General features: G+C 42.1%; 2 protein-coding genes across 2 annotated transcripts in view; one reads left to right on the plus strand and one right to left on the minus strand.

The window, feature by feature from the left end:
• Nucleotides 1–5,437: 5,437 nt before the first annotated feature.
• Nucleotides 5,438–7,683, minus strand: ino80c (INO80 complex subunit C). Its single transcript, XM_030785043.1, has 5 exons — nt 7,462–7,683; nt 6,915–7,028; nt 6,072–6,183; nt 5,742–5,809; nt 5,438–5,569 (listed from the first exon to the last, which is right to left on the minus strand). Exons 1-5 carry the CDS (start codon nt 7,681–7,683, stop codon nt 5,438–5,440), a joined length of 648 nt encoding a protein of 215 aa, XP_030640903.1.
• A 5,718-nt stretch (nt 7,684–13,401) lies between these two features.
• galnt1 (UDP-N-acetyl-alpha-D-galactosamine:polypeptide N-acetylgalactosaminyltransferase 1) overlaps nt 13,402–26,080 on the plus strand; it is a 70,568-nt gene continuing 57,889 nt past the window's right edge. The window contains exon 1 of the mRNA XM_030784153.1: nt 13,402–13,505. The gene's annotated coding sequence lies outside the window, so the exon portion shown is untranslated. The remainder of the gene's footprint in view (nt 13,506–26,080) is intronic.

Raw genomic sequence — 26,080 nt, forward strand, 5'->3', positions numbered from 1 at the left:
CTGAGGATGTGTCATTCTCGATGGAAAAATGACCACCTTTCTTTCTCTCTCTCTCTGTTTCTCAGTTATCTGTGTTATGAAATATAACTGTATACATCTGCAGTGAATATATGCCTGTCTACAGAACTATAAGCTTACAGTGAAAAGATAATGTTTTCACAGAATAGCAAAATGAAAGGCAGCTCCTATGATATGATCACTTTATAGTACTAATGACATAACTATTATAGACTTTTAAGGTAGTTATAGCAACCCTAGAATATCTATCTACCTATCTATCTATCTATCTATCTATCTATCTATCTATCTATCTATCTATATATCTGTCTAGCTATTTTCACTTCTCTCTCTTTTTACTTGGTAATGGGCGACAATGCTCCAGGTTTTCTACAACAAGAAAAGTATAAATATGAAAATCTTTATGTCATCTCTCCACCTTGTTTCTTTCAGCTCCTGTGATTCTGGACCCCAACACTGCATCACCATATCTCATCCAGGATCTGACCAGTGTGAGATACAGTGATGAGAAACAGCTGAGGGTTCAGAGAGAAAACTCTCATTCTCTGTTCCTCTAAATAACACAAAGATACACCTTCACACACACTTGTACACTTGTTTCAACTGTTCTGTAATCTCTCTCCTCTGAGGAGCTTATCACAAAAGAGTTGTCTAACAATTGGAGCTGATACTGTTTAAACTGAGATGTTACTACTGTCACTGTGACTGTCGCAGTCAATGTTACTGCTACTGTTACTGTAACTGTAAATGTAACTACTACTGTTACTGTTACTGTCGCAGTCAATGTTACTGCTACTGTTACTGTCACTGTCAATGTTACTACTACTGTTACTGTAACTGTTATTGTTACTGTTATAACTCCCATTAAATAAAAATATTTCTGAGATCTGGCATCAGTCCATTGAGCTGACATGGTTATATTTCTACAGCGCTCACATATTTTTAGTTCAAATTATTCACTGTTTGAAATAGAATATATACTAACATATGAAGAATTTCGATGCAAACTGCTGCATATGAATTTTTTCACTCGCTGACCAGAGTGTACATCTTATTTTAAGGCTGTTTGTTAAGTCCTTGTCATTAATCATGGTGAAGTAGACGAACATCGTCATTTTATTTTAGTGTGTTACTCTCATTATTCCAGTCACGTGTGTTATTCATATTCTGCACTGTAAAAGCACTGTCGTCCTACTGTGGTATATTTTACCCCATTTCACTGCATTACAAAAGGTTCAGCAATATTACAACTACATCAGCCGTAACTTGACTCATGTGGACACATTATACAGAGCTGAGGCAGGAGAAGACCTGTCAGGGTTTTTTTTTGTTTTTGTTTTGTTTTGTTCATGGTGGAGTTGATCTGTGTGGAAACAAATGACACAGCAAAGATAGTAAACACCCTGTATATATTCTTGATTTAATGAATCACTTTATGGTTGAGTGTATGTGTTTAAGGCCAAAAAAACCCTGTCCATAACAATAGTAAAAGAAAAAGAAATCAACCCATCAGATTGGAATTTAACAGTAAACTGTAAACCTGTTGCTCCTCCAGAACGGATATTAATGTTAGAACTAAAAAAAACACACATTCACACACACACACGCACACACACCCACAAACATGTAGTGACAGGAACTAACAGAGCAAACATGACCAGTAACGTGGATGGAAGACATGACAGGATCTGTAAACCCCTGACTGACACTGGTTTCCTCTAACACATCATTCCCTCTCACCTGCTGGGAAAGCAGCCAAACCACACCTTGATTTCATAGTCTTAAAACCACTGAAGCATCCAAACAGCACGTTCTGCACATTCACTTACACATTAATCATAACGAGAAAGACATTTGATACCAAGAATTACTTTCCACCCGTACACCATTTCCTCTGACTGGTTGAGTAACGCAGCATTGACCTGACAGAGTACTACTGAACCAAATTAAAGCAAACTCTGAACGTTAAGCTGCAATAGTCAGCATGAGAAGAATGACATTTGACGCTTGTGTCACATTTATGTGAACTGACAACACTTCACTGCCCAAACAACTCACAAATATTCTTTATTAGGCCCTAGAGGAAGTGAAGTACCAAATTAGTACCGAATAAATAAACTGAGAATTAAAGTAAAAGGCAGTGAGAATGTCAGTTTGTTGTCAGACTGGTCCAGTGTTGGAAATCCACCTGTCCACTTCCAGAGAGATTAAACTCTCACTTACGTGACTCTCCACCTTTGCAATATGTGTTAGTATCTGTTACACCATACGCACAGGTCGATACTTGATGAAACGATATTCAATGATTATCATTATACAAAAGCAGCCCATTGTGAGTATGTTGTTAAAGTTGGATTTCTTTTCAATAACTTCCAAGGTGTTAGTGTCTTATTCATTTGTCAGCAACGACTGTTTGCGAGACATCATGAAACAAAAACTACGATATCTACACCTTGTTAAATGATACTGTTTCTCCTGTCCTGTTTGCGATTAAGTCACCAAAGATCCTTTTCTCTCGTCATGCAGTCGTAACAGAGTTTGAAGGTAAAATTCTTTTCTATTTGTGAGTTTTGCCATGGTTAAGGATTCCCGGTCAGTGCTGGCTGTTCTGGAGCGTCCGGTGGTCTATCGTACACCCATAGAGCTGCCCTTTTCGTTCCTTTACAAATGCCGCACATTCTCTCAGCAAAGCTCCACGTCGTCAGTTTAGACATAGGTTACACGCTAAAAAGCTCTCTACATGCCTTTGAGAACGTGAGAAAAATATTCATTTCAAACTACATCCTTAATCACATTAACAGTAATTTCAGCATATACCCTAGTGGAAATTCCAGTAGCTAGTCTATTGAAATGAATTGTTCACAAGTGGTCTGTATTGGTTTCAACTGGTTCCAGTTGGGTTTTCAGATTCTAATGGTTTACTCAGTTAAGCGTGAATGAAACTATTTATAAATGATTTTGGATGTAAATATTTTATGGATTTTTTTTTTTCCATGTCAACACAATGTCATCTGGTAAATGATAAACAGTGAAGTTCTAAATATATGCACAGTTCTTCACCTCTAAATATTTAAAACATTCACCCAGTCACCAAGAATCTGTCACAGAGCTCATTCAATAGCGAGCAGCCTGACTACTCAGTAGGCCTACTCATGAAACTAGAGCCAGATCGATAAATCGGGGTGCCGATATTATTGGCCGATATGAGCTGATTGCAGATAAATCAGTACCGGCGTTTATAACGGCTGACAAATGACAGTTAAAAAAGAGACGGTAGATGGATCTTTCGACCATGTTGACATTCATATCCGCCAGGCCTGGTTTTGCTGCAGAAACGTGAAAGCCGGTACAGTCAGTCAAACATCAAAATTACGTTTAATGTTACGGTAGTTGAGTGGTGTAGACTTGACAAACTTGATTGTAGGTTTACTTATGAAACAGCGTGGAAGTTCTAGCGAGTAAACAAACAACGGTCCTGTAATTTCCCCCTCGTTACTTCTAAAAATTCGCGGCTAACATCGCTTACAGCCGCTTATGACACTGTCCATTGCTAAATTAGGTTACGGACAAAGCAAGCTAATGCCATGTTTATCAGTGGAAGACCGCTAACGTTAATAAGCGATTAAACTGTAGCGTTTAACTTATTCTGCCCGAATAAAGCAGTAGCCTATCTGCGACTCGCATGTCTGCGAATAGGAAATTATTAAGCCAGAAGGGACATGTAAATAAACGTGAGCTGAACAAGTATCTAACATAGCTTGGTAGCCAAAGTTATGTAGCTTCCCTTTTAAACATGTGGTGTGAAATCCCAAAGTCCCAAGTCCTCGATATGACATGACTACAGTCATGTGCTGTAGGATTAGATGCATTCAACAGCAGCGTTTACTCTGGGTCGTCGTATCAGTTTACTGCATCATTTATCACAACTTTAATACATTTTGTTGTACTTTTGTTCAAAGTACTATTTATGACCATAAAATAGGTTTATTTTTAAACAGTATATGTCGTGTTATCTTGGTGAGGACTCTTAAATAACTACACATAACAGATGCTTGGGAAAATCTTTGTTTATGTTATGTGTTTCTGAAAAAAAAAAGAAGAAGAATATCGGCCAATATATCATTGACGGATTTTTAAATCATCAAATATCAAAATCAGTATTGGTCTGAAAAATCCTATATTGGTGGGGCTCTACATGAAACCGCAGCTGTCAGTCAGCTTAAGTCTTTAACACGGCTGCATTCTGAAATTAAACTAAACAAGTGTAGTCTGAGGAAGTCTGAATGTGTCGGAGTTTAGATTCAGAGTAAAAAAAAAAAAATCCTCATTATCTGTAACATAAACACAGTTGCAGTACGGGCTCTACTATGAAGACTGGTGTGAGTACCAGCTCATTAGCAAGCATTCCTCTTTTTAAAAAGTGACCCAGGCCAACTGGGAGTGACAGAGAGGTGGTGTGAGTCAGGGCCGGTCAGTTTCAGAAAAATAAATTCAGATGGGACAGAGGGACAACTATTTAAGCTTTGAAGCAAAATATCATTATAAAATGATGTATGTTGTATGTAACTAACAAAAACAATCATAACAACCATAAAAGCAGAGAATTACAAGCTACCTAGTGACTGTAGATCAGTGTAGTTTTATTTTCATTGTATACTTTGAAACACTTCATGAAAGGAAAAATGTAAATTGTTGTACTTCAGTGCAACAGTAGGGGGCAGCACAGCTCAGTAAAAGTTTGCGACTTTCCATTGCTGTAAATGTTGTGGATGTATAAAATGCTTCACACGAGAAAGATTTCACATGGTAGACACGACATTTGTCCCGTATTTTTACACAACACATTCATTCTGTATATTAAACTGTGAGAAAAAATACTCTATAAAACAATTATACATACTATATGCATTGGACTTCACAGTCTGGTCCACTTTGTAACGTCACTCACTTACAGAGATACAGAGTAACTTATTTTATGTGTGTATTTCTTGGCTGTGAGAATAGGGGTGTCTTGTTCTGTGCACATTGTGTGTGTTTGAAAACATGACTTTGGTCATGAGAGACTATCTGAATGTATAATGTATGACAAACATTTGGATAAGCATATTTACCTCATCACTTCATTCTAATATTCCAACTCCAAAAACACACAAGGACCCTGAAGAGCTTCTCGTGCCCAATATTCATTCTTCCGCATTCTCTGCCTGGAATGTGCGCTCAGAGATGGTCTGTCCACTTCTCTTTCACACACACTCAGCATATTTTTTTGAGTCCATGGACTGTTGGTGTGAGTGTGTGCGGGGGTGTGTATTTGGGTCTTTGCCAGTATTGGTGTCTGCACTGACTACACTCTGTCGTCTGCTTTGCCCAGTGCCTAGTGCTTGCTCTCTCTCTCTCTCTCTCTCTCTCTCTCTCTCTCTCAGGGCACGATGCAGGTTGCCTTGCGCAGGGTGAGATAACCCGTCACTACGTCAGTGGGGAGCAGGCGGATGTAGGAGAACTCCTCTGAGGAGGTGAAGCGTAGTTTCGTCTGAGGGTCTGTGTAATTGGCCTAAGAAATGGAAGAGAAAAGAGAGAGAAAAAGAGAACGTAAAAGAAAAGAAAACAGAGGTTCTGAGAAGGAAGCAGCTGAGACTAAGGCATAAGGACGAGATTTACCAATACCTCTTGATTTATGTAAATTAGGGGAAAATCTTTTCATAACAATTTACTGGCTCACTCACCGGCAGACCTGATATGTCTGAGTACTTCTTTGCTGGTTTCAAAGAAGGAGGGGCATCTATACTGTAGTCTGTGTAAAAAAAAAGAAAAAAAAAAAAGAAGAAAATAACAATTTACAAATATTAGCCAAAATTAAATACAACTATAGTCAGCAGTCAGACATAATCAACTGGACACGGGTAAGTCAAAATGTAAAAGCTTGTGATGAAGCTAGTGGCTAACAATCACATGATAAAAATTAAAAAAAAAAAAAAAAAACTCCTGACAGTGTAGCTGATGTCTGCATTGATTTAGTACAGTATGTTCCTGGAAGAGCGGCAGGGCAGACTAACAGTTTGGATCGTTCATTTTCCAGGGCAGTGCTCTCTCCGCTGCCAGAATCTGTTTCAAATTCTTCCACGTCCGATTCTTCTTCCCCGCTGCCGCCCCACCTATACCAGAGTGCTAGAGACAGAGAGAGAGAGAGAGACAAACAGACAGAGAGAGAGAGACAGAGAGAGAGAGAGAGAGAGACACAGACAGAGAGACAGAGAGAGAGAGAGAGAGAGAGAGAGAGAGAGAGAGAGAGAGAGAGAGAAAGAGGGGTGGGACAAATCAAAATGAAACTGAAAATAAATGCAAAAAAGTGAAAAAACATAGCTTTCTCTCTCAAAAGAGAGAAAAAAATCCTGTTTATTTCCTAAATGTTAAAGACAAAACTTAAGCCTACAGCACATATATACTGCAGAACGTGTTCTTTAACGATGTGCTCCTGACACAGTGTGAGGTATAGAATTTCAGAGACACACGTGTGGCGGAGAGGCGAGGGCTGTGATTCTCTTTAATGAGTCTGATCTAAGAGGAAATATGGCTCTATCACTCAGGCTCCACTTACATAGCTTCACATGCAGGATGAGGTTTCATACAAGACCACCAGTGCCCAGTTTCTTATATTGATCAGCTGGGGTATGTTACTGAAACCCTCTCAGGGTGAGCAGACACGTTGCACTGTGGGGGTGTGTGTGTGTGTGTGTGTCTGTGTGTGTACTGTACATAAGCTTCAGTTTCCTCTATATATGGTAACGCCAGATGACAGGAAGAAGAAGAGATAAACACTTCCTCCTGTCAATCAGCTTGTGTATTCAGGACACAAAGTCGCAGAAACTCGGCTTGCCAGTTTCGTCCCCGTCTCTTACCACGAACGTGGGCTCCTTAAACGGCAGCGGCTTTAAGGTCGGTTCTGTAGACTGAGCATTAGTGTCCGTGGAGCTAACCGGCTTCCCTTCCGTAGCCCCTTCCACCGGCGTCACCTGTACAAAACCAGAAAGTTACATCCTCATCCCAGTCCCACTACGAAAAGAACGCGAAACTCCCTCCGACCACGTTCTGTGTGCTCCACATCCCGACGACATTTCACATGTTTGCACATTGCGTGTCGTCCTCGAGGAACTTAACACATGACAGTGTCTGTGACTACACTGCACAAATAAGCAGGAGCAAGGAATAAATCACCTTGAAATACTAATAAACTGCAACGCGGTACTTCTTTAAAACGTCGTCTAACGTAAGGTCGCATCGACCTCTTGGTAAAGGGAGAATGAATGAACTTATTAGCATTTAAAACAAACAAAGCAAAACGTTGTCTTACAGCCAACACAACAGTTCAAGTACTTCGCTCGATTCGCAATATAAACCTTGCTAATGTGTGTACGAAATCAGAGCTATTTGAGTCTCATGTTGTACCTGGGCATGAGTTGCAGCAGCGGTAACATTCGGTTTCTTCTTTTTACTGTTGCTGGTGTTTGATTGCGTCGCTGAATGTGTGGCTGGACTCGCCGGTCTCTTCTTCCCCCGAGCCTGGGCAGCCAATGTGGTCGACGGAAGGGCTTTGGTGTGCAGATTGGTAGGAACCGTAGCTGGGGTAAAGTCTGTTATGGGGGCCCCAGAAGATGAGGGCGAAGCCATATGTGGCAAATCGGTTGACAACTTCAACAATCTTACTGTCAACTTACTGCCCACAATTCGTACACAGCGCCCGTGCAGCACACGGCAGAACGGCCAGTCATAACATCCTTTTTACCCGGAAGTAATCGTTTATATTTTTCGTAGTAGTGACGCAAGATGGAAGCATCGTACCGCAAGTGAAAAATAGTGGCCTGAATTATACGCCAAGATGACAATATAATCAGAGCGGCAAAGATTGGGCATTAGTAATATGAATGCCACCACTGAAACGTAACATACTAATAATAGCCTAAAAACTATTCAAATATTTACTTTTGTATTTGATCATTTAATTTTGATCAAATTTACAAAGGTGCGACCGTGCCATGTTCACGCCTGTATTTCAGTTAACTGCTGATTGACGGATCTTAGAGTTTGTCATGCCTTGGATAAAGTTATTAATGTGTATACACACTCCGACTAGTGTGGCTGTAATGTGTGTTTAATAATGTGCTACTATAATTAGCACATTCCTCTCTTCGTGTTCTAATACTGGAAATGTGTTTGACTTACGCTTTATTCGCCGTGTCATGAGAGGTCAGCTTGATACTGACAATTAAATTTCAATTTAATTTAATATTTGATCAAACTTAGAAAGGTATGCCTGTCTTACGCATGCCTGTAAATTATTTCTGACAATATATTGAACAGTATCGTTATCTGTAGAAGGAAGAAAGTGATATGGATTTGAGTACGGAATCAGACCAACGTTGCTGTAATTCATGTTTAATTTCATTTCGGCCATTAATAGTAAATCTCTCTTTCCGTACTTAGCAGTTAATGGTAAAAAATATGTTTGATTTATGGATTGTGATAGAAATGACATCATTATCGAGTGCCGTTTTGACATTTACGTTTCAATCTCGTACATTGTCTTGGTGGGGGGGGGGGGAAACAAAAAAAACCCTAATTAAGGTTCTGCAGAAACAACCCTGTAGGTGTGCCTCGGAGTCAATTAATTTTTCACTCTCCAAGGAGTTAAAGACAATATCCTCCGCACTGCTTTAAAGAAAAAGAAATCCATTATTCATTCTACTGTAACAGCAACGGCAGGATTTACCGTTTCAGTCATGATGAATAATACATCCTCAGCATCCATTCTTCCTTCCTCTTTTCACTTTGTTTTCCTTTTTTTTAAGAGGGAGGGGGACACACGAATGCAAAGAAAATGACTTGAGGCGTGCATCTAAGGTACATAACGACACGTACCATTCACGGGTTCTCGTACACAGATGAAACTGAATTATTCATACAAAATTCCACTCAGAAAAAACGTGGTCTTAATTTATAGAGAATAAATTATTAGCGTCATTTAACATGTGCGGTTTACCTACGTTCTGTAATTTGAAAAAAGAAAGTGTAAGAGTGTGTGTGTGTGTGTATTACTTTCTTGTCAGAGAGAAAGGAATGAAACAAAGGCTGTGCTTTATCCATTATTTTATACATCCACAGAAGAGACAAAGTGTTCAGAGTGGCATGTTTCTGATTTGCAGTTTGGTACAAAACCATTCTGCAAGCTCAGCTTCTCATTATATGTGGATTTTCTGAGATAATATTTCACTCCATCTGGTCCTCAGCTCAGAAAATCATGTTGTTGTTGTTTTTTTTCATGTTTTTAATACCCCCAGAGAGACAGAGAAAGAGAGAGAGAGTGTGACTGACCACTAAACAAAACCACTCAAACAGAGAACTGAAACAACAACTGATATAGCAACTTTGCTCATGTTCAGCACAAAATCAATATTAATTAAAAAAAAAACAAAAACGAAAACTAAAGCCAGATGAGGGTGTGTGTGTGTGTGTGTGTGTGTGTGGGAGGAGGGGGCTGTATTTTTGTGATTTGCTTTATTAATTTGTTTTTATTGTGTTTTATTGAGGGATAACGCCTCCTGCTCTTTCTTCCTCAGCCTGTATGAAATATGTCGTCTCCAATTACGTCTTCTCATGGCTCTTGTTGTTTTGCTTTGTGATTTACGACATAACATCACAAGATTCATTTTTCCCACCATTTCGCTCACTTCAGAGACTTGAAATGCGACCATAATTTAGAATAAACGCCAGCGAATGTAAAAAAAAAAACAAATTCTCTTCAGTGGTTTGGTAATAAATTATGCAAGGGGGGGGGGTGTTCAGTCTGATAAAAAGAGAGAAAGAGAGTGAGAAAGCTTGGCTGTCATGTCGTGATGTCACGTCATGTTGTAACACAGGTTCTGTTGTGAGACTAGAATGTTCTGTTTGCACAGCAGCGTTGCAATCGAAATAATCGTGAGTATTCGGAGGGGGGGGGGGGGGGCCTTGTTCATTTTTCTTCTGTTTGCAGGGATGCTTTTGGAGTTTTGAGTCGAGGTAGAAGAGAGATGCGGTGATGGGAGAGAACTCGCCGAATGCATTTGACGTCTCATTCATATTTCATAACGACCAAGTTGTTGCAACGAGCGGACGGCGCACGCAAAACATAAATAAACTATATCCGAAAGATACTGCGTGTTGTGGCTCAATTTCAAACAGCCATGAATGTTTTATAAGCAAAACTTAAACTGCAATAAATGAGAGAGTGGTTTGCGTCCCTCAGCCGCTGTTCCTAAAACTCACTCCTATTCAATAAACATCAAATACCACCCTCAACAAGGGGGAAAAACCCAGCTGGGTGTTATAGTTGTTTATGTGTGTGTGTGTGTGCGCGCGTGTGTGTGTGTGCGTGAGTGTGTCTCTGTTCACCAGGCTGCAGTGTTCCTCATGAATAAGCACACAGTGTATGCAGATGGAATGAGAATACGTTTCCCAAATGACTCAATATTAGAGCAGTAGATTCACAGCAGATAGACGCCATGGAGTAATATCTCTGACTGACAGACAAAATAGAGTTTTTATAATCAGTTCCTTGAAAGATAAATAGGCAGAACACACACACACACAAACACACACACAATTTAAGACTATGCCTGACTATTTGGTAGCTGTCACTGGATTAGGAAGAAATTAGGAGATCAATCAGACACCTACCAGTCTTCTTGTCCCTCTGTTTTCTGTCTCTGTTTAAGCCTGACTAGACAGCAAAAATGCCAGGGCCTAATGCATTATTCACAGAACTTCTCCCAAAGTCGAGCGGCTATCGCTCTGTAAATAAGATTAAAGAATTGGAACGTCTCTGTTTAGGTCTGTAGACGTTACAGTATAGCGCTATTTTTGTCTGTTTATCGGCCGGTTATGAAATGTACTGATTCACCACGGTTCCTGTCAGTTAGTTTTGAAGCCATTTATGAGGGGTTTTGCTAAAATTCTCATATAAGGAGAAAGAGAGGAAGGGAGAGATAGAGACATTAAACACTGGCAAACTTGCCTGGCACAACCAGTAACTATTTATTTGATACTAATCATAATAAAAAACTGTGTCCAAATTTATAGTAGGCTTACATTTCTTGTTTAAATTGTTTCGTATCTGGACATCAACACAATGAAAATTCACGACTAAGTCTCCACCGCGAGGAGAGTACGCTGAAGCTCATATCCTACTCTACGCAGCCGACGTGATTAGAAGACAAAACCAAACAAACACAGTTAATATTCGCCACATGCTCGGTTAGGGGCGAATTTTCCCCGGAGTTCGTTGTTTGAGCATTAATTATGTAATAAACATGGATTTGTTAAGCTTCTATAATGCACCACCGACTGGTTTATAAATGGGGTAAAGGCAGAGCATCAGTCTGGCGAGAGCAGGTCTCGCCAACCGAAGACAGAAGACCATTCATTAACTGGAGAGCGTGTGCACGTGCGTACTTCGCTGTGTAAGCGAGCTCTTCCAAAATAGAGATATTTAACACAGTCGGGTATAATCAATGCACGGCTAATATCAACACAGCGGCAGAAATTGCTGGCAGATTGTTAAAGGGCTTTGGGAACAAAATCCAGAGCTTTGTTGAAAAAAAATACCATTGCTTGACAGCAATAATGCAGAACAGAATGTTTGTTTTGTTTTTTATATAGAGTTGAGTTTTATTCCAAAACAGATAAAGCAGATATGATCATTTTTTTGAGAAGACGAATAGTGTGGTCTATATTAAAAAGATTTGAAGGATACGGTGGATCCTTATCAAGACGATATAAAATATTTAAGAATGGCGTGGACACAGTAAGATAATCAAGATATGTGATTCACGTTTACCATGAACCAGGGACAAACCGAAGGGAACTAAAATGAGATAAGATTAGAGATTTACGTCATACATAGACTGACAATAATAACAACACACCGGTGAATTGAAACACTAAAAAAGTATTCTAAACGACAACTGATTTATTATTTAGATTGATTAAGGACACAGTCACTGTGCCAGACCTAGATTGGTGACTACATGTTTAGCTGTGAATATGCTCAATGATTTATCCCTTTTTCTGTCCTCTGTATTTACAGAAGTGAGATGATAATAATAATAATAAAAAAAATGTTTAACATAAAATATGTATGTGTAGGGTGAGTCGGAATACATATGGCCCTGTGAAATCTCTGTGGCCTAGAATGCGTTATTGTTAAAAGTCCTCTCTGTTTGTTGCTTTTCTCCAGAAGTGTTTTCTGTGTAGCATCTTGAACGCTGCAACACCCTATTCATTTAACATCTCACTGTTTTATGGACTGTGGAGAATGAACTTATTGATTCAGCTACTCAATTTCCCTCTTTTTTTCACCCCCTCCACACATCTCTCTCTCTCAGCTCTGATGAATTTGAGTGGTCTCCAGTGCTCCTCCTCTGATTGGAATAGTAAATTATGATGGAGCCTCTATCCACACTAAGTCAATGGAGCATCTCAACTGGGCCACACAGACAACCGTGGCGTAGGCGTTTCTCTCAGTTAACTGTAATATGCCGTCTCGAAATGAAAATGAACATTAATGAATGACATTTACTCTGAAGATTTTTATCTTTGTGCCTGAAAAAAAAAACCTGTGCTGAAATACGAACAATGTTGCAACCGAACGCAGGCACTGACGAAATGATATTACCATTCTGAATGGATTATTCTGGATTAAGTTAATAAAGGTACATTACGAGGTCGATTCCGTTACTCTGTCCGCGCGGGAATATTAAGTATGCACGCTGTTGTGTTCTTTAAAACAGCTACAGATTTATAGTTTTCTTCCGGGTTGGCTTTGTGGGCGGGTACGAAGCTTCCTTTGGTCGCTCACCACCGATACAGACCGAGCAGCGGCGCAGCGTTTTTTCACCGGAACAGAGTGCGGATCACACGGACTGGGCGCTCTCAATCCCCGGCTAATTCACACCTTAATTACAACCAGACCAGACTCAACCGAGCTTGCACGGTGCATTTGTGGGCGCCATTACCCACTGTAGGAGGCAACGAAAATCGGAGAATTAAGGCTCACATAAGGGGAAGTAACCTCCATTCGTGTTGGGATTAATCTGAGGTACTGCGATTTTAAGATCACCACATTTCATAGACTGGAAGCCACGGTGGAACGTAGCGGGCACGGAGCTCTCCCATCTCACACTCTAACAAGGCAAAATTATACAAAGTAAGGTACGTTTTATCCTTCCCAGTGGGTCAAAACGCTAGCAGGATCGTCAGTAGTTTCCGTCCGTTACTCGGGGATCACCGTAGTCGATTGATTTTTTTTTTTTTTCCAAGTGGTTGTTCAATTCAGACGAGTTCTTTTTTGATCGCCTGACACGGGAGCCGAGGGGTATTTGAAAAACGGAATGCGACTCTTTCAGAATCTGTGATATTTCCAGCGAGAAAGCACCAATTTGTACACCATCCTTTAAAAGGTATGTATATATTCCAGATTTCTGATCAGAGTTGATTGCTACGTGATGAACGTGGGTTGCCAAGCTAATTTTCATGAAACAACTAACGTTCTTGAAAGGAAAAAAAAAAAGAAACTTTACCGGCATTGACTGCTCTGACTGGCAAGATTGTACAGAAAGCTGGGGAAACCCACAAAGCCCAGTTTCCCGTTGCTTGGATCGGCTAGCGGTAACACAGCCTTGCCAGACAATTTTGCTTGGCTCGTATCCGAACGGGTCACGGTTTAATCCAAACAGTTTCACCAGAAATTCCCAATGGGATAAATTTAATGTTGTATTTTGGAATCGTTAAGCAACTCTGCCTTTAACTTATCTTAATTGCTTATTTAGAGATCATAATATATGACAGTCTGAGTTTTGTTTGTAACTTTTTCATTTTGTATAGCATAGTAAAACTCGAGTCCTCAAGAGAACTTAAATTCAACCAAATCTTGACGTGATTGTGGAAAAGAACTGTGTTTCTGTCCAACAATACATTGAAGCCGTTACATTGAACTGTGTTCGCTGAAGTACAATTCTGCGAGTTGTCAGTCAGGTTTATAGTAAGTGACAATATGAACTGCTGCGCGTGTGGGCACCGTTTGCAGACTGATACTTGATTACATCTCAAACTCTCCGGAAGAAACATCTTTATAGATCCAGCAGTATGACTGATGATTGATTGCGGAGCCAGACGACGCTCATCTCCGCTATCGTGCACTCATATCTCGGTAATCACCAGTAGTTACATTAAGAGTGGAGAGTGCCTTCTACTCTGGATTGGCCTCTAGAGCCGGGCAGACAGGATGAAGCTGTACACGGAGAACAGGAGGGAATGGATCTGTCATGTTTCCTCACAGGGGAGAGAGGAGAGGGGAGAATGAGACATCCATAATTTATCTGTTGCTCCATTGCTAGGCCCTCTCCAGCAGTGCAACACTGGCAGTTTTGGTATTTAAGAAGAGCTTTAATGCTGTCCGTGCGCGCGTGCGTGCGTGTGTGTGTGTGTGTGTGTGTGTGCGTGTGGAGTTGATGGCCGTACTGTGTTGGGGGTAACACATAGCCGAAGGGCATGAGCTGAAACAGCTAAATGAATGTGCTAGAAGGCAGAATCCCCTTACAGGCGTGTTGCGGTACCGCGTGTCAGTGGAAAGCGACTGTCAACCAGCAGCACGCCATCATCCAGCCAATCTGTTTTCAGACATGCCCTCAGATCTCACGGTGTGCCGAGGTGAAGGTGGCTCAGGTAGCGTGATAACTGTAAGCTTGTCTCACGGAATGGGAGAGGTGAGTGTACTTAGCCCAGAAGAGCTTTGTATTGGTAGAAAGTGAAGCATTTTCCACAATTAGAGGTCTCACTCACTCACACCCATACACACACACACACACACACACACCGTGTCCGTCAGTATGAGGTCAGCGCAAACCTGCAGATGTGCATCCTTAGTACGTAAACCTCAGTGTGTGTGTGTGTGTGTGTGTGTGTGTGTGTGACTGTGTTGCCATTCCACATATTCCTTTAAGAGTTATTGAAACAATAGCCCCATTCTTTGTCCCTCTCTGGCTGAGTCGTCCGGTGGTTGCCAAGACGGACAGACAGATGGACAGGGATCGTGTTCCCGCAGGCACCTGGCATCACAGAGCGAACACAGGAATGCCATTGTTTTCCAATGAGCACAGCCGCCCGCCGGCTCACTTTTCCCAAACTCACTACATCCGAATGAGGGAGGAGTGGAATTCTGAATCGCACATTGGATGCGACAGCTTTTGTGTAGGATACCAAGTACGCGAAAGGCGCATTCAGAGCCAGGTTGGTCCGTATGCGAGACGTGAGATTAAAATCCCATCTCTGGGCTTTTTTTTTTTTTTTTTTTCCAAACTGACAGGCAGATTAATTGGAATCTCTCGAGGCTGTCATTTTAGGCTTACTTTGTAATATCGACACCACAGGACTTGAAATGAACTAATTTAATTTGCACACTGCCGAGAGGAACATTAAGAAAATAATCGTTCTGCACTAGAGCAGAAAAACAAAGCACAAATGAGGCCTCTTTAGCAGGTTGAACTTAATCTATCATAAACAGCTGCGGGAGAAAATAAAGACTTTGAAGCATTAATAAGGTGACAGGGTGAGAATAACTTACTAAACACGTATCACTTCACACTGAGAGAGGAGTTAAGTTAACTTTTCACAATAAAGTTTTGAGGGTTTTTTTTCTTTTTCTTATTTACAAAGGACGTTTAAATCATTTAAATCAGCTCTTCCAAATTTGGCACTGTATCAATTAAACTCCTTATTTGTGTAAGTGTGAATCTGTATATTTGTAGATGATATTTTGATATGTCATCTTCATTCTCTGGTGGGTTATACTAAACTCAGTTATAAAAAAAAAAAGAAAAAAGACAGTCGAGGAGGCAAGAAAAAGTTCAGCGAAAAGCGACTTGTCTTCGTCAGCCTTTTTTTTTTTTTTTTCTTTCATCCCTGCTGACCTCTTCTGACTTTGTCAAAGAAACTTTGATGCCTGTATGTGAAGCACAAGACACCTTTCACTGCGATCTCCTTGGGATTTGTTTATAGTTCTAAGATGTGGTTGCTAAGATATGGAGTGTTCGTGAACAAAAAGAGTGAACCTCCTGAGGATACCAAACAGCGGTAGCGGCGAGAGGAGAGTGAATCTCCATCAGACTGCAGATTAGTCTGTCCCAGTGGGAGAGAGAGAAAGAGAGAGAGAGAGAGAGAGAGAGAGGAGGTGCGGTGAGGGGGACAGCAAAAACAGGTAAGAGAGGAAAACAGCTATTGACTGGTTCAGAAAGAAGAGGACCATGACTAGCACAGAGACCTGGTCCATGGTAAAGAGTGGAGGTAAAGGCATCTTTTGGATCAGTGAAAGGTGAGTCTTCGTATCACGACGGTGAGAACCGGACATACACAGATTTGCCCGGCTAGAGCAGCCAACAGTGATTCAGAATAGAATGTGATTTTAACGTTAACTGGTTCCTTTAGATGTGCGTGTGTGAGAAGGGGAGAGAGAGAGGGAGAGAGAGAGAGAGTGACACACACACGTAAAGAGAGAAAGAAGAAATCAAGCTCTGAAAGGTTTGACACAGGTCACAGGCTGACTTCTGTGACGACGGAGGTTGAGACGTCCGTAAGCGCTAAAGTTAGCTTCGTAACTACAGCCCAGGTCTCTGAAGTCGCATGGCAGGAATCGTAACAGTCTGTAATGGAAACGTTGACAGGCATCTCCTCCCATCTATGTAATTAAATTAAATCTCATTAGGACTGATTTTATCTATAGTGCATCAGCCAAAGGCTGTACGTTACTCGTCATTAGGCGCTCCATCAGCCAACGCGACATCGTTTTTGTCCCCGCCACTTTGGGTCCGTGTCTTGACATGCTCCGCCCCTTCTCCGGGTCAGGTGACCTCAGCAGGGTTATACCACTTCTGATTGGTTGAAACGTTTATTAATTCGGGAGATGCTGCATCTGCGAAAGCCATCAAGCATCCCGCGTCGTTGATTAACTTGTATTTCTTCTCCTTTCATGTGTTCTTTTTTTTCCACTGTGTCTTTGGTCTCTCTCTCTCTCTCTCTCTCACTGTGTGTCTCCAGAGAAAAGATCAGTCATACTAAATGAAGAATAATTGAGCCTTCAAGTGAGAAGTAGCTAAATTCAGAAATGCTAATTATCTGATCAGTGTCACTGGAGACAGTTATCCAAATGGGTGTGTATCATGACAGGTGCTCCAATAAAATGCCAGGAAATAATAAGCCTTGAATGTTAAGCAGAGCTTCTCACACAGCCATAAGAAGCAAGACTTTGAGCCCCTTCCCATGGGCTTGCATAGGTGAAAATGTCTGTACGTGTGGATGGGGCTTTCTATAGATCCTGTCTTTTGATTGGAAGGCCAAATTAAATGAACCCAAGAGTTTGTTATTGGCTGGCTTCTTCTTGGTCGAAATATCGTTCTCTGGTGAAGGATCCAAAGGGCCTGTGATGTTTCTGTGAGTAGTTTTGCGCCAGATAATAATAACGTAAGCGAAACAGGCCAATCGTAGCTGTGCTAACTATGTGTGAACTGAAAGGACATACACAAATTAGTAGTCAGATTACAATCAAGTAGCATTGTAACAGTAGGTATGTTGTGGAAACATGAGCAGGCATGGGGGAAGGGGGGAGGTGTTAAATGAGCTCTGTGTGCATGTATGGTTTGTGTATTTAGAGAGTATATATAAACCCCTGTGTGTGTGTGTGTGTGTGTGTGTGTGTGTGTGTGTGTGTGTGTGTTTGCATTGAAACAGGATCCTGCTGAGAGATAGACAGAGTGCCTGACTTGTGACTGTATGAGTGCTTTCTGGAAACCCTACTATAAAGTTGACTGTACATGAGCGAGGGGGTGTTTTGAGAACATGCAAGTGTGCATGTATGCATATATACACACACACACACACACATACAGACGCGCACACACACACACAAACACACACACACATACAGACATATACACACACACACACACACACTCATGATGGGGCGTTTGACCGTAATCCTGAAACTCTCGGGTTAGAAATAGTGTTGTGGGGAAATGGGGTCATCTTTAGCCAGAAGGGAACAGCTCCAGCCTTGTCTAAAGGAACGGCACTTGGAAACGGACAAACCCGCAGCTACAGCCAATGAAAAACAACACCAGAAGCTTGCAGGCTAACTCTGAAACTCCCCCAGCCATGTCGGAAGAAACCGATGTGATCAAATAACCGCTCTGAATCAAGAGTCAGAAGGAGCCAACATGGTCAGATTAGCCCGTGGCAAATTTCACTGTCCATGCTAATGGTCTAACCGTCAACTGTCCGTCTGAAGGAAAGGCGGTTGTAAAGGGCTTTAAGTCAAATTTGCATTTCGTCCTTTCAACAGACGCTCTAATTCCCCGCCACTCGTGGAGTAATGTAAAAATGAGGTACCTGTCATCCCAGATCTCCTCAGGTACCTTAACTTACAGAACTGTAATGGAAGTTCGGGTTTTGTGTGCTGCTGCATTAATACAATGCAAAGCCCCAAGTGAGTCGACAGCTCAAAATAAACAGAGCTACAAAACTGCCGTCACTAAGCTCAGCAATAAATAAACGAGCCCGAACTTTTTTTGGTGTATGGTGAATACTACAAAGCAATCCCATTATTCATTCAGGTGAGAAGCTCTACCCAGTATTCTGAGCCATGTGGTAACTGTAAAGGCGAACACAAAAAAAGGAGGGGAAAAAATGGAAGAAGACTTAAAAAGTGATAGGGTATGCTGAAAGCAGTCATCATCTGGCCACTCCTGTGGGTTATAATCTACAAAGAATGATCTTTAGCTTGAGGTGAAACATATGCTAGCAACTGCCTCGGCTACAATGGATGTTTCATTTCATTGTCACGAGGCGGGGACTGTAAAATAACCGTCAGACTCGATCCACTTGAGCTTTTCTCCTTGTCGGCAGAGGCTAGCTGTCGCAAGGCAACGGAGTTAAAGGTTCAGGCGACTCTTGGAGTTGTTTCAACATTCCATCGTATGACGTTAACCATTAACATGGAAAATGAAAGGTGAGTTTGATAAGCGACCATATCTACGGTGTCGACGCTTTCATTACGGAAGTGTTTAATAGAGGTCTCTAACAGAGATGCGTCAACACCATCATGTTTACTGAATGTCTTCCGAATGACAGCGTGACCGCAGAGAACATTCCAAAATTCCAGTTATCTGGAGGGAGAAAAAAAAAAAAAAAGAGAGAAGGGTTGGTGCAAATGTTGATTGATGGATCACTTCTTTTGGAATGGGATTTAAATCGGTACCGGAACGCTTGGATCTGTCCGTGAATCTTCTCTGTTTAGGTTCTGTTATACAAGTTCTCGACTTATCTGAAACACAAAGATGTGCACGATGAACTAAACAGATTTCATGTTCGTCATATGGAAGAGTCACACGCCTGTCGTTAGCTCTGCAGGCGGGGGGGCTACAGGTTGAATGGCCTATATCTGTTCTAGAATCAGGATCTCTGGAAGCAGCTTCTGACCAAAAGAATGGCGTAATTGTTGGGGTCTTACCCCCACCCCCTTAGGATTTAAGTACATTGGAAATTTATGGTCCGGTCTTGCGGGTGACTTTATGAAGTCTAGCGCTATTTGAACGGGCGGAGTCAGGGGTGACGGCTGAGGATGGGGTTAGGGTCAGGGTTTGCTTACTCAGAACTGTTCTTGCTGAGCAGATGATTGTAATTTCAGTTTACTATGTGGTTAATCTGAATTTTAAGCAGATGATTGTAGTTTCAGTCTACTATGTGGTTAATCTGTTAATTGAACAGGGGACTGGAGGGGCATAGACTCAGCAGAAGGATGCTGTTCCCTTGGGTAATTGGTGTTTCTTGGTTTTGAGATGTACCCCAAGGGTGTGTTCTTGTAAAATCTTGCAACGTGTGCGTTTGAGGGAGTGTGGGTTTTTTTTTTTGCCCCGTAGATGGTTTCCAGACTATGTGAAAAGGAAAGAAATTGTTCTAACATCCTGCTGTATGAAGTCCTGATTGTGAAAAGTTTGATAGCTGAACTTCATTTTTTTACTGCCAGCCTCAGGCCGTCTGGTCTCAAGAATGATTCTGGAGTCATGCTTTTTCCTGTGTGTGTGTGTGTGTGTGTGTGTGTGTGTGTGTGTGTGTGTGTGCGCGCCTCTGTGTGTGTGTTGAGTTGAATGATTCTGGAGTCATGCTTTTTCCTGTGTGTGTGTGTGTGTGTGTGTGCCTCTGTGTGTGTGTTGAGTTGAATGATTCTGGAGTCATGCTTTTTCCTGTGTGTGTGTGTGTGTGTGTGTGTGTGTGTGTGTGTGTGTGTGTGTGCCTCTGTGTGTGTGTTGAGTTGAATGATTCTGGAGTCATGCTTTTTCCTGTGTGTGTGTGTGTGTGTGTGTGTGCCTCTGTGTGTGTGTTGAGTTGAATGATTCTGGAGTCATGCTTTTTCCTGTGTGTGTGTGTGTGTGTGTGCCTCTGTGTGTGTGTTGAGTTGAATGATTCTGGAGTCATGCTTTTTCCTGTGTGTGTGTGTGTGTGTGTGTCTGTGTGTGTGTGCGTCTGTGTGTGCATCTGTGTGTGTGTGTTGAGTTGAATGATTCTGGAGTCATGCTTTTTCCTGTGAGTGTGTCTGTGCGTCTGTGTGTGAGTGTTGAGTTGTCAACAGCTTGTACTGTCTGGGGTATAAGGGGCTCTCTTTTTTTCTCACCTCTGTCTGGTTCAGGATCTAATGTGTGTGTGTGTGTGTGTGTGTGTATATATATGCGTGTGTGTGTGTGTGTGTGTGTGTGTGTGCGCGCGCGTTGGCAGATGCTAGTGCTGCTGTGACACATACGTGCCTGGTGTCTCTGCCCCCTAAGAGTGTTTGCTCACACTTGTGAGAGTGAGAATATCTGATTGATATTCTCTCTCTCTCTCTCTCTCTCTCTCTCTCTCTCTCTCTCTTTCTCTGCCTGCCTGCTGTATTTCCATGTGTTTATGCAGACTGCTCTGTCCACACAAACTGTTTGCACAGTTTCTATCGTGAAATCACAAACACGCTGTCCAGCGAGTGCGTCTCTCTCTCTCTCTCTCTCCCTCCCTCCCTCCTTCCCTCTCTCTCTCTCTCTTTCTTTCTCTGTGTGTGTGTGTGTGTGTGTGTTAATTTGGGCATAAATGCAGATAGTGTTACATGTCTCCCTGTCAGCCTTTTGACAGGAATGTAAACCTCAGGGTGTTGTCAAGTGCACACTGCTCACAACTCAGGTTCTGCTGCTTTTCGTCCCGTCTGGCAACCTGTGTGTGGACCACTGGAGCAGAGAATGAGGCTCTGGACTGTGCTCTGGACAGAGTGGGGTTTTTTCTTTCTTTCTTTCTTTCTTTTTTTTTTTTTTCGGGTGGCTGTAATAGCAGACCTGTCACAGAGGCCTTCTGGAATAGTAATCCATATCAGTCAGAAGCCTTGATGTATCTCAGGGCGGGGCAGTGGAGTACTAGGGGCGACAGAGCAGCAAAAAGCATTTTTTTTTGTTTGTTTGTTTGTTTGTTTGGTTTTTTTTAAAGGATAGGTGTAGACATAACGGACCAGGCTTCTTTCTTGGGAGGGTTTTTTTAGTGTGTGTGTGTGTGTGTGTGTGTGTGTGCGCGCACGTGTGTGTGTGTGCGTGTGTCTTGTCCGTGTCAGTGACATTCTTCCCCATGTGAAGCGCTGAGTGAGCAGCCTTGGCATAGGGCAGGGTTAATGATTTCCTACCTTTGATCGATTCTCCTGTCGTGTGTTCAGAACTGTTTCGTTTCGGTTCTGTTCCTTTCCTTTCGTGTCATGAGACTTTATGGTGTTGAACAGTTTGCAATCTGTGTGTGTGTGTGTGTGTGTGAGAGAGAGAGAGAAGGAGACAGTGTGTGCATGTGTGTGTGTGAGTGTGTGTTAGAGGGATAATGTATAGATTTGACCTTTGGATCTCCCAAGTGTTGTAAGAACTCACTGAGGCAATTTTCTCTCGTACCTTTGTTTCCATAGCAACACACCTTATGAGGTCACTCCTTACACGCCTTTCTGCACACGCTCGTTCACCTGGCCCGTTGTGCGTTTGTGTGTGTGTGTGTGTGTGTATGTGCGCACGCGTGCGTGCGTGCGTACTCATGCGCACGCATCTGTGCCTGTTTGTGCATGTCTTTGTGTGTTTACACACACACACACACACACACAGTGAGTGTTGTTCCTCAGAGACAGTGACTCAGCTTGCTTCTGCCTCTCCCGAAATTGAGTTTTATAATGAAGGCCTCCAAATAAAGCTCCACACCATCCTGCTTCACTCTCATTGCAATCTGCCTGCCCTGGGCAGAACATCCAACACTCATTCTCTATAATATAAGAGTGTGATGACTTCGCTCACGCATATCTTCTACTCTCTCTCTCTCTTTCTCACTCTCTCACTCTCCCTCTCACTCTCTCTCTCGCTCTCTGTTCTATGCATATTTGTCCATGGAATTCCCACGTTGTGAATATTCATTTTATATTAATCAAATATTTATGGAGTAGCATTACTTAGTTACTTTTGGTCTTGTTTGGAAGCTGCTCAAAACTGCCTTGTGTCGGGAGCACAGATTCCACGATGCTGTCATTGTTATAATATTGGTATTATAAGGCAATTGCGGTGGGAACAACAACAGTAATATGAGTGGAAATCATCATTAATATTAATGATTTAAATAATACGTTTTAGTGCAATATTTTACAAGCACAGAACTAAATGGAGGCAGTGCATGTACGCTGTGTTATGACGGAATGAAAGCAGTGTTTTGACTGCGTGTGTTATGACTGAGTGTTTGGGTGACTGAAAGCAGTGTTTTTTCAGTGTGTGTAATGACTGACTGAAAGCAGTGTTTGGGTGACTGAAAGCAGTGTTTGGGCAGTGTGTAACTCCTGTGGTAAAGCTGTAAGTGAGGAGGGTTGATATAGTTTGGGCTTAAGGCTGGTTCATGTTAGATCTCAGTGATGTGCCCTTGTCTCTGGATTGATGATTAGGACACGTTTGTTGGGGCGGAGCGGTCAGCTTCTTTGAAGTGTTTCGGACATTCTCCGAATTTCTCCCGTTACTACGGGATAACCTGAAACGCTTTTACAGAGTCAGCCACTTTTGGAACACATGTACACACACACACACACACACACACACTTTTACAAATGCCGTTCACAGCCAAAGAAGCTACATGTTTTGTTATATGAGGCTAGATGCACACCTGTGCCCTTTTCCTAAACTAAATAGCGTACATCTGTCAGTCCCTGTGTGTGTGTGTGTGTGTGTGTGTGCGCGCGCGCGTGCTGTGTTTTGATTGGCTGTTTGATTTTGCGCGTAGTCTGGCTCAAAACGGATTTATAGGAGCCCAGCAGATCAGCTCATAACATCTCCTCTCAACTCCATCTCTCATCCCCTTCTCATCTCTCCATGTCTCACTCATCCCTCTCTCTCTCTCTCCCTTCCTCACGCTGCTCTCACAACCCGGAGGATTAGGCCAGATTTAAAAAACACACGACGTGGCCTAGGCTCCAATCTGCCACTGTCCCTGAGGCGGCCAAGGCACGGAGGCTAGTTTAAACATCAAGTCATCGCTCAGCCTGCCTCTCACACGACGGTCCTCCCAGTTTGCTATTGGAAGGCCCAATTTCATACTTTGGTATTAACGCAGTTCATATTTTTTTTTTTTTCCCCTGGGACTTTGACTGTCCAGTGTTTTGTCAGCGTGAGCCACCGAGGTGGAAGGTCCATCTACTGAAGCAACATAGATAAGAGTCGTGTGCAGTGTCTCTGAAAGAGTGAATCAGGGAAAGAAAGAAAGAGAAGTCATTCAAGAGGAATGAAGAAATGAAAAAAGAAAATGATCGAGGGAACCTAGAGAATGAAAGGATTAATGTTTAATGATTTAATTATGGGGAAATGTACATCTTTTAGAATAATAAATCATATCGGAGTAGTCTAATGATGGATTGATAGAATAACTGATCTGTTACAATATATGTGCGCGGCAGCTCAACTTGATCGCCACTGTGAGTGTAATTCCTCATACTCCTCATTCAAAAATAGTGTATGTAAATGGAAATTGTTTGCTTTAGATAGCATTGAATGCGTATGATGGTACTGAATTGACCAACTCCACCCATGAATGGAATCGACCAATTGGCAAGTGCATTCTAAACGTTATGCGCCAATCAGACTCTTTCAGGGGGAGGGACATTCAAAGATTTTGCATTACTTTTTTTATGATAGTCACTGTTCAGGGTGAGTGTAAAGTGGTAGTGGGTTTCAAACTGTAACCATTTTTGACAAAATGGACTGTTTATTGAGGTACATTTTTCACCAGGATTGTTAAATATCGGGGGGGGGGGGGGGGGACAGCACGGTTTCTATAATTCCGTCGACATCCCTTTTAAGTGAACAAAGTCTGATCTTATGGTTAGTAAGGTAAGTCAGAACGAAACCAGTATGTTGCCAAATGACAAATGTTTTCTCTGTGACTGTATGAAAACACACATTTTTTTTGTTGTTGTTGTTGTTGTAAGCCTTTCCAAACTTGTACGGTTCTTTCACCCTTAACCCAGATGTGAACCAGGAGAAGGTCCAGATCTTGTGTTTACTACTGGTCCCTGTGACATCACATCCTGTGCACCCGTTGTGTTTCCTATCTTCCTGATAGCGCTGGTATGCCCCTTATCTACTGTAGAACAAACACAGAGTTAAAATCTAGAAGATGTGCCCTCGAAGCCTTGTGCTGTTTGGGAATTGTGGAATTCACAAACATTTTTACAGTTCAAGTACTTGCTAACGTGTGGCGGTCAGTATCTCATGCCATTGTTTGTGTGTGTGTGTGTGTGTGTGATTTTCGTGACTGTTGACTGCATAGGGATTTCCATATCTGAGAGGAAGCTCTTGGATAGTGCAGGACCTCCCTTTTTAACACACACACACTCACACTCACTTTAATACCCTAAGACATTTTAGCTAAGAGAGAGATCACATCCCAGCTGAAACAGCCTTCTCTTGTCTCGCCCTCTCTTTCTTTCGTGTGTGTGTGTGTGTGTGTGTGTGTGTGTGTGTGTGCGTGTGTGTGTGTGTGTGCGCGCGCGTGCCTGTTATTCAGTTTATCACCAGGCTCTTGATAGGCAGTATCAGCATCTTCCAGCTGGTTCCATCCTTGTGTGTGTGTGTGTGAAATATATCAAGAGATGTGTGGGGGGGGGGCTTACATGAAACCAGCTGGGTATGAATGTTCACCAGTATTGAGGGAGGAGATATTTACGTACGTGTGTGTGTGTGTGTGTGTGTGTGTGTGTGTGTGCGCACGTGTGCGTCTGTGTGTGTGCGTGTGTTAAGCCTGTGGAAATCTGTCTATCAGAGGCTCATGTTGACTGAGCCTGGCTGCACAGAGACTCCACAGTCTTAATCTGCCACAAGAACTGGGTCAACCACTGGATTCTGTGTGTGTGTGTGTGTGTGTGTGTGTGAGAGAGAGAGAAAGAGACAGAGAGAAAGAATGTGTGACAGGGTGAAAGAGATTTCTGTTACAGAGAGGTACTACCATAATGGGATATTGATAAAGCTGCATATCATAATTGAAATGTGTGCATGCGCACGTGTGTGTGTGTGTGTGTGCATAACTCCTCTTATCTCATCCTCACTATTTGTTTACTGTTTTTCATCTGAAACTTTGTGGTTGTCCAATGACTTTCAGCTCCAGGGCCTTGATCGTCCAAACTCTTTAGACACTAATAGAGTCATTCTAATAGACATTCTGATAGACTCTGTATATGTGAAATTAAATTCTGGTTCTCTGTGTGTTGGTGTGGGTGTGTGTGTATGGCCTGGGTGTGTGCATGCTTGTGTTGTGTAGTGTGCTGTTGGCATCTGAGTGAGTTTTACTGTCATCTTTGACCATTGACTTGAAGTGCAATAAAGTACACACACACACAAACAGAGTAAGGTAATGCACTAATACAAACAATTTAAGTGTGTTTTCATGGTGCTGTTTTTTATTTAGTGAGTCTCTC

Source organism: Chanos chanos, chromosome 9, assembly GCF_902362185.1.
Source record: "Chanos chanos chromosome 9, fChaCha1.1, whole genome shotgun sequence".
Taxonomy (NCBI): Eukaryota; Metazoa; Chordata; class Actinopteri; order Gonorynchiformes; family Chanidae; genus Chanos; species Chanos chanos.

Bases quoted from the DNA above. Each gene is read 5' to 3' on its own strand.
- ino80c (XM_030785043.1), bottom strand. From the start codon at position 7,683: ATGGCTTCGCCCTCATCTTCTGGGGCCCCCATAACAGACTTTACCCCA. The intron at 7,029-7,461 runs GTACAACATGAG...GGTTTTGTACAG, and splicing joins CTGCTGCAACTCATGCCCAG to GTGACGCCGGTGGAAGGGGC. The intron at 5,810-6,071 runs GTTAGTCTGCCC...TTTTTTACACAG, and splicing joins GAAAATGAACGATCCAAACT to ACTACAGTATAGATGCCCCT.